Source organism: Centruroides sculpturatus, unplaced genomic scaffold (assembly GCF_000671375.1).
Source record: "Centruroides sculpturatus isolate CEXI.00-Female unplaced genomic scaffold, Cexi_2.0 scaffold2268, whole genome shotgun sequence".
NCBI classification, from domain to species: domain Eukaryota; kingdom Metazoa; phylum Arthropoda; class Arachnida; order Scorpiones; family Buthidae; genus Centruroides; species Centruroides sculpturatus.
In genome coordinates this window covers 30,541-43,308 of record NW_019386357.1, presented here as the reverse complement: position 1 = coordinate 43,308, position 12,768 = coordinate 30,541, and the positions used below count along the sequence as shown (strand labels likewise).

General features: G+C 27.0%; 1 protein-coding gene across 1 annotated transcript in view; it reads right to left on the bottom strand.

Moving 5' to 3' along the window:
- Positions 1 to 3,430: 3,430 nt before the first annotated feature.
- LOC111614668 overlaps positions 3,431 to 12,768 on the bottom strand; it is a 26,531-nt gene continuing 17,193 nt past the window's right edge. The window contains exons 3-4 of the mRNA XM_023356028.1: positions 4,448 to 4,774; positions 3,431 to 3,512 (exon numbers count right to left, since the gene is read on the bottom strand). Coding sequence (XP_023211796.1) covers positions 3,431 to 3,512; positions 4,448 to 4,774 — 409 coding nt within the window. The remainder of the gene's footprint in view (positions 3,513 to 4,447; positions 4,775 to 12,768) is intronic.

The following is a 12,768-nucleotide window of genomic DNA, read 5'->3' as shown; positions in this document are numbered from 1 at the left end:
ATTAGGTTATAAAATTAATTAAATACATTGTAAATTTAGAGAACTAAAAATGTATTTTTTGAATCCTGATGTGAACAGCCACATTTCTTATGACTTTCTTCTTCTGTCACATCTATTGTCAGTTTAGTGTAAAGTATGAACTGGCATACCTTAAGTTGTTGGTTGAAGCAAAGTTTCTTTAGACGTAATTTTATTTGATGTTAATCCATTAGTAGAAACCTCTTTGCTATAACTTTTAATTTTATTATAAAATATATATCATGTTGTAATATATATTTATTTAAAAACTCTCTAACAAAAATTATAAATAAATATCTCACTACTATGGATTAGGTTATAAAATTAATTAAATACATTGTAAATTTAGAGAACTAAAAATGTATTTTTTGAATCCTGATGTGAACAGCCACATTTCTTATGACTTTCTTCTTCTGTCACATCTATTGTCAGTTTAGTGTAAAGTATGAACTGGCATACCTTAAGTTGTTGGTTGAAGCAAAGTTTCTTTAGACGTAATTTTATTTGATGTTAATCCATTAGTAGAAACCTCTTTGCTATAACTTTTAATTTTATTATAAAATATATATCATGTTGTAATATATATTTATTTAAAAACTCTCTAACAAAAATTATAAATAAATATCTCACTACTATGGATTAGGTTATAAAATTAATTAAATACATTGTAAATTTAGAGAACTAAAAATGTATTTTTTGAATCCTGATGTGAACAGCCACATTTCTTATGACTTTCTTCTTCTGTCACATCTATTGTCAGTTTAGTGTAAAGTATGAACTGGCATACCTTAAGTTGTTGGTTGAAGCAAAGTTTCTTTAGACGTAATTTTATTTGATGTTAATCCATTAGTAGAAACCTCTTTGCTATAACTTTTAATTTTATTATAAAATATATATCATGTTGTAATATATATTTATTTAAAAACTCTCTAACAAAAATTATAAATAAATATCTCACTACTATGGATTAGGTTATAAAATTAATTAAATACATTGTAAATTTAGAGAACTAAAAATGTATTTTTTGAATCCTGATGTGAACAGCCACATTTCTTATGACTTTCTTCTTCTGTCACATCTATTGTCAGTTTAGTGTAAAGTATGAACTGGCATACCTTAAGTTGTTGGTTGAAGCAAAGTTTCTTTAGACGTAATTTTATTTGATGTTAATCCATTAGTAGAAACCTCTTTGCTATAACTTTTAATTTTATTATAAAATATATATCATGTTGTAATATATATTTATTTAAAAACTCTCTAACAAAAATTATAAATAAATATCTCACTACTATGGATTAGGTTATAAAATTAATTAAATACATTGTAAATTTAGAGAACTAAAAATGTATTTTTTGAATCCTGATGTGAACAGCCACATTTCTTATGACTTTCTTCTTCTGTCACATCTATTGTCAGTTTAGTGTAAAGTATGAACTGGCATACCTTAAGTTGTTGGTTGAAGCAAAGTTTCTTTAGACGTAATTTTATTTGATGTTAATCCATTAGTAGAAACCTCTTTGCTATAACTTTTAATTTTATTATAAAATATATATCATGTTGTAATATATATTTATTTAAAAACTCTCTAACAAAAATTATAAATAAATATCTCACTACTATGGATTAGGTTATAAAATTAATTAAATACATTGTAAATTTAGAGAACTAAAAATGTATTTTTTGAATCCTGATGTGAACAGCCACATTTCTTATGACTTTCTTCTTCTGTCACATCTATTGTCAGTTTAGTGTAAAGTATGAACTGGCATACCTTAAGTTGTTGGTTGAAGCAAAGTTTCTTTAGACGTAATTTTATTTGATGTTAATCCATTAGTAGAAACCTCTTTGCTATAACTTTTAATTTTATTATAAAATATATATCATGTTGTAATATATATTTATTTAAAAACTCTCTAACAAAAATTATAAATAAATATCTCACTACTATGGATTAGGTTATAAAATTAATTAAATACATTGTAAATTTAGAGAACTAAAAATGTATTTTTTGAATCCTGATGTGAACAGCCACATTTCTTATGACTTTCTTCTTCTGTCACATCTATTGTCAGTTTAGTGTAAAGTATGAACTGGCATACCTTAAGTTGTTGGTTGAAGCAAAGTTTCTTTAGACGTAATTTTATTTGATGTTAATCCATTAGTAGAAACCTCTTTGCTATAACTTTTAATTTTATTATAAAATATATATCATGTTGTAATATATATTTATTTAAAAACTCTCTAACAAAAATTATAAATAAATATCTCACTACTATGGATTAGGTTATAAAATTAATTAAATACATTGTAAATTTAGAGAACTAAAAATGTATTTTTTGAATCCTGATGTGAACAGCCACATTTCTTATGACTTTCTTCTTCTGTCACATCTATTGTCAGTTTAGTGTAAAGTATGAACTGGCATACCTTAAGTTGTTGGTTGAAGCAAAGTTTCTTTAGACGTAATTTTATTTGATGTTAATCCATTAGTAGAAACCTCTTTGCTATAACTTTTAATTTTATTATAAAATATATATCATGTTGTAATATATATTTATTTAAAAACTCTCTAACAAAAATTATAAATAAATATCTCACTACTATGGATTAGGTTATAAAATTAATTAAATACATTGTAAATTTAGAGAACTAAAAATGTATTTTTTGAATCCTGATGTGAACAGCCACATTTCTTATGACTTTCTTCTTCTGTCACATCTATTGTCAGTTTAGTGTAAAGTATGAACTGGCATACCTTAAGTTGTTGGTTGAAGCAAAGTTTCTTTAGACGTAATTTTATTTGATGTTAATCCATTAGTAGAAACCTCTTTGCTATAACTTTTAATTTTATTATAAAATATATATCATGTTGTAATATATATTTATTTAAAAACTCTCTAACAAAAATTATAAATAAATATCTCACTACTATGGATTAGGTTATAAAATTAATTAAATACATTGTAAATTTAGAGAACTAAAAATGTATTTTTTGAATCCTGATGTGAACAGCCACATTTCTTATGACTTTCTTCTTCTGTCACATCTATTGTCAGTTTAGTGTAAAGTATGAACTGGCATACCTTAAGTTGTTGGTTGAAGCAAAGTTTCTTTAGACGTAATTTTATTTGATGTTAATCCATTAGTAGAAACCTCTTTGCTATAACTTTTAATTTTATTATAAAATATATATCATGTTGTAATATATATTTATTTAAAAACTCTCTAACAAAAATTATAAATAAATATCTCACTACTATGGATTAGGTTATAAAATTAATTAAATACATTGTAAATTTAGAGAACTAAAAATGTATTTTTTGAATCCTGATGTGAACAGCCACATTTCTTATGACTTTCTTCTTCTGTCACATCTATTGTCAGTTTAGTGTAAAGTATGAACTGGCATACCTTAAGTTGTTGGTTGAAGCAAAGTTTCTTTAGACGTAATTTTATTTGATGTTAATCCATTAGTAGAAACCTCTTTGCTATAACTTTTAATTTTATTATAAAATATATATCATGTTGTAATATATATTTATTTAAAAACTCTCTAACAAAAATTATAAATAAATATCTCACTACTATGGATTAGGTTATAAAATTAATTAAATACATTGTAAATTTAGAGAACTAAAAATGTATTTTTTGAATCCTGATGTGAACAGCCACATTTCTTATGACTTTCTTCTTCTGTCACATCTATTGTCAGTTTAGTGTAAAGTATGAACTGGCATACCTTAAGTTGTTTGTACAATTTTTTAAACAAGATCAATGCTTATCAGTTTCAATGTTCATACCGGTTACAGAAAAAAAAATGTTATTTATGGAAATTTTACTATTTCTGTTATATAAAGCATGTACTGAAGAGCAGTGGTGCACTCAAAATTTATTCTTGGGGGAGCTGAGTTGAACAGATAAAACATTTTTAATGTGAATTCAATAAAATTCCCACTTCATGTGACCGCTAATTCATAAGTAGTACATAAATAGAAGTCACGGAACAATATAAATAAAAAATTAATTTTAATTAGTAAAAAATTTTTGGAAATTTTTCTAGTATTTATTTTCCATTTTCTTTGGAGGATGTCAGGGCCCTTGGCTCTGACCACCACCACTGCTGAAGAGAGACTAAAGCCCAAAATGTATTTATATTAAGAGTGGTAATAAAATATATTGGATGATACTCTCATATGCTTAGTCCTTTTGTCAATCAGAAGAAATGTGGATATTCAGATCAAATTCGAAAAATACATTTTTTAGTTTTTTAAATTTATGATGTATTTCTGGTTTAATAAACAAATATCTACATATTTTTAATAAAATTTAAATGACAGTATATTTTTAAAATTATGTTTCTAATTTAGACAGAATTAGAAACATAATAGTTTGTTATTAATTTTGAAATCAACAAATATTGAAAACTTACATTTTTGAGGAGGATCTTTTCTCACAAGACCAATTTAGTGGTTCATAAGCCTTTGTATCATCATCAAAAGTTTCTATTTCATTTAAAATGTTACGTCTTACATTTGTCATATATTTCTTCCTACGTTTAGGTTCACTGTATGAAAAGAAGCCTTTATTTTCAGAGCACAAAGATCGTTTCCGAGAAGAACTAAGTGGTGTAGCAGGACAAGAAATAAAGGCTCGATCATAACAAAATTGACTAATAGGTGTTGAAAATTCTCTTATATTTCCAAAACTTTTCTGAAGGCTTTCTTTTTTAAGTGTTTTTGTAGAAGCTTTGGATACGCTAGATTATTATTTGAAACAAAATAATTAATAATAAATAAATATTAGTAAATAAACAGTTAATAATAGTTAGTAAATATATAGCAGTAAAAACATATTATTTCAATATAATTTCATTCAAAATAAAAAAGGCAATTGATAAAATTAATCAATTAAAACAAATATCATCTTTAAAAAATAAAATATATACAGTCAACTTTGCCTTAAAACAAACATTAAAAGTGCTCAGCAGGTAAACACAGAAATTAAAACACCTTAATTTGTTGCTGAGAAATATATTTGAAAAACAAACGTTTTCAACCTGATTAACAGGCCATCATCAGGTCTAAAAAACGAAAATGGAACAGATACGTTCCATGTATAGAATATAAACGTGTTTTGGAAATGTTGAGTGAAATTAGTCTAGAATCGATTAATTTTATGGAAGAAAACCTTTCAAACAATCGAGTCCGTAAACTGCGCACGTGCCANTAATATTGGTTTATTATCAATTATTAAAAATTAAAGTAAAAAATACAACCCTTAAATAAACCACACCAAAGTGTTCTAATATTTTTGTTACTATCATAAAAAATCATTAGTATCATAAAATTATTATAATGCTGAAAATTAGAATTAAGAATTTTTCACTCATTTAAAATGCATAAAATAACCAGATTTTTTATACATAATATGGCATTTTGTTTTATCTCCAATTTCAGAATATCTAAATAAAATCTCTTACAAATTTATAGATTTAAGAAAAGCTATAATAATTGAAATGGTTTTAAAACTTAATGTAAAATGTTTAATCATGCATTAATATATTCTAATGATTTTAACTTCTGACATTTCAAAAATGAAGAAATGCTAAATGCTAGTTACTGTAGTGAATACCCAGAGGCACATTTCTGGGTTTAGTTTAGGTTGGCTAACTTACACTATTGACATTAAAAGTAAGCATTTACCAATGATAATGATCTTGTGAGTTTCTGGATATGAATTCCTATATCATTTTGACATCAAGAACATATCCAGGAGATACTTATGGTGCTGCAGCACTCCTTGATGCCAAAGCAATTTTGTTGTTTTAAAATAAATAAAATAATGAACATTGCATGAATTCAATTAGATAAGATTAGGAAACTAATGTAGTTACAGTCGACCCCCCTATAAGATATAGATACGTTCCAATTTATTAGGAATCCGATTTCTTACAAGTCGTTCCAATCACAGCCCGACACGTGTCAAGTTTACGGACTACGGCTGATTGAAAGATTTTCTTCCATAAAATTAATCGATTCTACACTAATCCGACTCAACATTTCCAAAATATGTATATTTTTTCGTAGTTTTATAGGAATCGTAATTATAGGGGGGTCGACTGTATAAGGTAATTGAATAGCATTCTCCAAAAAAATGGCAGGGAGCATATATCTTGGTCTCTCTGAATTGTCTTGAGCAGCACCCATATTCTCAAAATCCTGGATATGCCACAGTTTGACATCAAGTGTTAATGATGGCCTACAAGTTTTTATGACAATAAACAAAACATCAAAAGTTATCTAAACATTGATACTGCATGTGAGATCATTGTGTTCATTCTTGCATTTTTAATTGTGAATATTGATGAAATTCCTTGCTGATACCTACTAAGAGAAAATCCTTTCTTATTAACAGATTCCAGAAGAATAAATTAGCAATTTATGCTCCTAGAGAAACTGCACTTGTACTGTACAACTACAAACCTTACAACCATCTAATGCAGTAAAAATTTCCTTGTTCAAACATTTTCCATCATCTTAAACAATCTTCAGGAAATTACATTCTAATAGAATGAATGACTAGTTTTTTCAAAATTTTTCACATGGTGATTTAACTAATCTACTCTAAAGCTGCAATCCCTCTAAGTGCTAACTAAAGACTAGCATCAGTTTAGGACATGCTCCATCATTTGCAAGAGTCTTTCAGCTGGCTCTTCATTAAGCAAGATGTTTACTTTTCTGCATTGACAGAGTACTTGATCAATTCTGCTGAACATTCAAAGACATGAGATTTGTCAGTTTGGGTACAAATCTTGGTAAATTATACAGATCTCATAGGCATTTCCAAGCCTTACCATAAGTGCATGTTTATAATATTTAAACATTTTTTAACATCCATTCAGAGTTATTAACACAATTACCACTGCTAATTTTTCCAGATGTATCTAAGCATTCAACTGTCTGAAAGATATTTATGGATTGCCTGCATATTTTGAATATTTTATGCATTTTGTGCATCTTTGCACCTTGTATGTGGCATTTAGAATACTAATTTATTTTTAAAGCATATGCTTATGGAACCCAGTGTTTACTAGAACACTTTTCCTTTTTTCTGTATAGTTTATGTATGCAAATTTTGAGATGGGTTCAAATAAATGGTTTTAAAAAGTCAAAACCACAATATTTAATTTTAAAAACTTTAATATCTAGCATTCCGTTCACAGATGAGTCAAAATTCAGTTCACAATCACCCTCCACACATTTTTATCTTAAAAGATATTAAGGGATCTATAATTAACTTTCAAGGAAAGATACTAGGGTTTCTCATTTCCTGGTCTTTTGCTTGTCCCGGGATTCCAGAATAAAAGTGAACTGTTTCCCGGGATCCCAGGAAATCCTGGGACAGAATTAATTATTTTTAAGATATACAAAATATCATGAAATGAATGATATAATTATTTTTCATTTTTTAAAGTAATTTAATATGTTCTGCAACCTCCAAATCATATTAATAATGCTGTGTAAGATACATATTAAAAATTACCTTTGAATTATGTAGAAATTTTCACAAATAGAAAAATTTATTAAAGTTTGCTGGAAACTGCAAACAACAACAACAAAATGCTTTGAATTGAGTTGAAAATTTAAAAGAAATGATTCTAGATGAAACTTCTAACTTAGAAGATAATTTTTGTTTTTTAAATAAAACATAATACAAAATATTATTGTAAATTTTTATCATAAAATTTTAAAAAGCAATGATGATCAATACTCCGATCACTCAATCTGATTCTTATTTTAGTAATGAAAAGTCCTGCTTCCGAGAATGTCCTTTTCGATTTAATTGATGTTAGTGGTATCGTCTTTAATGCATTTAAGAGAATATGTTTTTTTTCACTTGTAGCCTGGAAGATTTCGAGTTCGTTTTCGAGATTGTAGTACTTCTTTTGCTCTCTACTATTCTTGATTTGTCTACCTCATCTGCTTTAATGGCGGCATCAAGCTTATAGCTTGATAATTCAGCAATTCGTTTGGCTTTAATAATCAGGTTTATGAAGAAAAACTTCATACTTAAAGACTTCGTACTCATTTGTATTATTGCCGAATTTGCACAACTTGGCGTTACATAGTTATTGAAGCTACTGGGCATGGTTAAAAATTAAGACAGCATAAGCACAATTATTCCAGATATTGCAGGTTCCAACAAGTAAAGAATTTTCAAAGTCCTGCCACAAATAAGCTACGTACTGATTATTGACCATTTGTGACATGCCATAACAAGGAAAAATTAAAAAAAACTAATAAGTAGGTTTAAAATTAATAAATACAAATGTATTCTGACAGTTTATCTGTTAATTATACTTTCTATTTGCAAAATTTCCTCAACCTTAACACAAAATAAGAAAAAAGTGAACTTTTAAGAAATTTGCGAGATTTCCCAGGATGAGAAGAATTTCCTGGGATATTTCCCGAGTTAAAAAAACAACCAGGATCCTGGGATCTTGTTTGAGAAACCCTAAAAGATATCTTTGGTAACAATGAGATGCTGGCTGGGTATTATGCTGATAAGTGCACACTGTGCTACAGGTTTACAAAAGATACTCTGATTGCTCAATATTACAGGAAAAAATTACCTGTCTTACAGTTGTTTCCAAAATACATTGAGCCAATTTCATTAACAATTTTTTACTTTTTTCAATAATTTCCTTATTATTATAAATTATACTCCTGATTAATCTTTGTAGTGATATGTAATAAATAACTTTTTTTCTTGATCAATTAAATTTACAGTATATAAGAAATTTTTACTTACTTTTCCATGAGAAATTAATTTAGTAAATGAATAATTTGGTTCTTGAGGCTGTGCAATTACTATAATAGGATTTTGAAATTTATCTATTAATTAAAAAAAATGAATTAATTGGAAAAATTTTTTAAATGATTTAAAATAATGTTTATTTTTTTAAGACAATAAGCTTATTTTAAGCTTTCCGTTAAAATAATCAGGAAACAGAAAATATTTTTTATTCATTAAAATATTTTCTGTTGTAATTTTAATTTTTTTGTTTATATTATAAACCAGCTGCAAGGACCCGCTTCGCTGGGTTTTTATTTGTATGTAATATAGTTTTTTTTTTATATATATAAAAGACTGTTTTTCTAAGTAATCTAGAATCTAGCTGCAAGGACCTGCTTCGCTGGACAAAAAGTAACAATAGTGACGATTAAGATAATTACATTATAGCTAATCTTAACCGTTTTCACAGAATGCAAGAATTAGGTCCCCCGTTTCCAGACTAATTAGAGAATTTTTACGTTTAGTCAAACGAACTATTTTCAACGTTTCTGGAACGTTTACAATCATTCTATAATCGAACTAATATTCGAATTTTATGTTCGAATTTAATTCGAACAAATTTGAACAAAACATTCGAAATAGAAAGCCACTTTCAACCACTTTCAGCCTCATATCTCCCGCACCCTTGTAGCTATTGAGACACAACCACCCCTATGCACGAATGGAGACTTGGGGCTACCACCACATATAAACACCATTCATGTGCGATGTGTAGTTTTGGCAGAAAAGTGAAATATAGGGACATACATGTCCATTTATATATATATATATATATATATATATAGATTATATATAATGCTAGAAGTTGTTATATAATTCTTTTTAAGTTATATTAGAACTTCTGAAAAAGCATAGCCAGAAAGAAGTTATTTGTTTAAATGCAAAAAACTATCAGTAACAGCAATTCATTGAAAATAAAATCAGATTAATTAAGCTACAAAATATTTAAAAGTTAAAAAAATAAACATTTTATTTTCTTGAAATAAAAATACCCTGAAATGCATTAGTAAATTTCTATTTATTTTTTAAGATTTTTAATTATATTATTATGTTTGAAATTTTTAGAATGTACATAAACATATAAAAGTTTTATACATAGAATACACTGAACATTAAATTTCTGTAATTCTGTGCAGATAACCCATAATAGCATATATTTCATTAAAAAAAAACGCAAGAACTAAAATAAATTTTGCATAACCATCTTTTCCATAGACACTGAACATCTGGACAAGATAATTATTGATATGTAGTTTAGAAATTGCCCTCTCAAGCTTTAAAATATTGCTTTTTCTGTTCCACTTCTGTTAACAAGTCATTGAAGATAAACATAATCAATCAGATAGCTTGTATAGAGCCTAGGGTAAACAGGCCTTTTGCCATTTATTTTTGAACAAATAAAATACATAAAATGTTTATTAATAAATAGTAGTCTTAAAAATTTTATTTTGGGAAAAATCCCATTTATCCTCCCCTTGTATATGGATGGCAAATAAAATGAACTCCAGTGAAGCAGATTATTGTTTTGTACCCTGTATATTTTAAAAAACTTATTATTTATTATTTTATCATTATAAGTTATTTTCATATTAAATTAATCAAATGAAGAATAAAGGACAATCATTTTTATAAAACATATTTTTCATAATGATTTCTTTTTATGGAAAAAAATCAAACTTATTAATTTAAAACTAAAAAATAATTATATCATCATTTGTTGTAACAAAATAGTTATTTATTGGTTTTAAATCACTAAGCATAATTTTTGTGCATAAAATGAATTTTTAATACACAGGGTCATTATAATTAAAGTTTCACTTTGAAATGGCCATAAAAGGAAAACTATTGGACAGAATGTTATCAAACTTGGTAATAATTTACAGGAAGTCATGGTATTTTATTTTCTGCCAGAAAAAAAAAAAATACAGTAGGCCCCCTATAATGCAAGTTTATATAATGCAGATTCATATATCGCAGCGAAAAAATTGCAACCGTATTCATATAAAGACGCTAAAAGAGACTCGTAAAATGCAGTAAAACGTCATCGCCAACTTGTGTTGTGACAGGATTGGTCGAATCTGGACCAATAGTGGATGAGCAGCCAAACTACTTACACACTATGGAGAGTTTAGGTGGGTAAGTTGAGTTTACTATCATCTGTACAGTATATAAATTAGGTACTGTAAGTCTAATATAGTACTGTAATTTTATATATTTCTTGTGAAAAAACATTTCTTATTCAATGGTCATAAAAATTATTTCTATTAACGATGTCTCCAAAGTTCAACGAATTTTTCGCAGAAAAATAACTTATCAGAAAACGCAGCCACCGTTTAGTGCTCTGCTCCGCGACAAAAACAAGCTTAAGCAATGGCATGGTCGAACTGTGCACACTCGGTAAGTAATCCTACAATTTTTTGTTTATAGCATAGTTTATACAGATTATTCCCAAAAAAATTATACGTGTTTTGGAAATGTTGAGTGAAATTAGTCTAGAATCGATTAATTTTATGGAAGAAAACCTTTCAAACAATCGAGTCCGTAAACTGCGCACGTGCCAGGCTGTGATTGGCTCACATATTTGAGAATTCCTATAATGTGAAATTCTTATAAAGCGGAACGTATCTACTGCGTTATAGGGGGGCCAACTGTAGTTCAAAAACTCACCACCATCGGGGAATGGCACTGTACGCAATATTGTTAAGCAAAATAAGACCTGAAGACATCAGTTGAAAATGTTTTTAATCATTTCTAAAACATGTTACAAAGCATGTTCAATGTGATATCCATCATTTTCTGAATGCAAGTTAAATTCCCTCCTAATATACTAAGAGCTACTGTTGAGTAATGCAACTTAACTTGCTTTCAGAAAATGATGACATTCTGTCCAGTACTTTTGTTTTTATGGCAATTTCAAACTGGAACTTTAATTATAATGACCCTGTATTATGAAAGCATAAAATTAAAATAATTTATGTTTCATCAATTTCTTAAATTTTTGAAAATATTTAATAATCATAAATAAAATATTGTACTTACTTTTGCTACTGTTGTTGGAATTTAAATTATTCATTAAATTTTCCAATCCTCTTCTAACTGATATCTTTTTTGGTTGAAGCAAAGTTTCTTTAGACGTAATTTTATTTGATGTTAATCCATTAGTAGAAACCTCTTTGCTATAACTTTTAATTTTATTATAAAATATATATCATGTTGTAATATATATTTATTTAAAAACTCTCTAACAAAAATTATAAATAAATATCTCACTACTATGGATTAGGTTATAAAATTAATTAAATACATTGTAAATTTAGAGAACTAAAAATGTATTTTTTGAATCCTGATGTGAACAGCCACATTTCTTATGACTTTCTTCTTCTGTCACATCTATTGTCAGTTTAGTGTAAAGTATGAACTGGCATACCTTAAGTTGTTGGTTGAAGCAAAGTTTCTTTAGACGTAATTTTATTTGATGTTAATCCATTAGTAGAAACCTCTTTGCTATAACTTTTAATTTTATTATAAAATATATATCATGTTGTAATATATATTTATTTAAAAACTCTCTAACAAAAATTATAAATAAATATCTCACTACTATGGATTAGGTTATAAAATTAATTAAATACATTGTAAATTTAGAGAACTAAAAATGTATTTTTTGAATCCTGATGTGAACAGCCACATTTCTTATGACTTTCTTCTTCTGTCACATCTATTGTCAGTTTAGTGTAAAGTATGAACTGGCATACCTTAAGTTGTTGGTTGAAGCAAAGTTTCTTTAGACGTAATTTTATTTGATGTTAATCCATTAGTAGAAACCTCTTTGCTATAACTTTTAATTTTATTATAAAATATATATCATGTTGTAATATATATTTATTTAAAAAC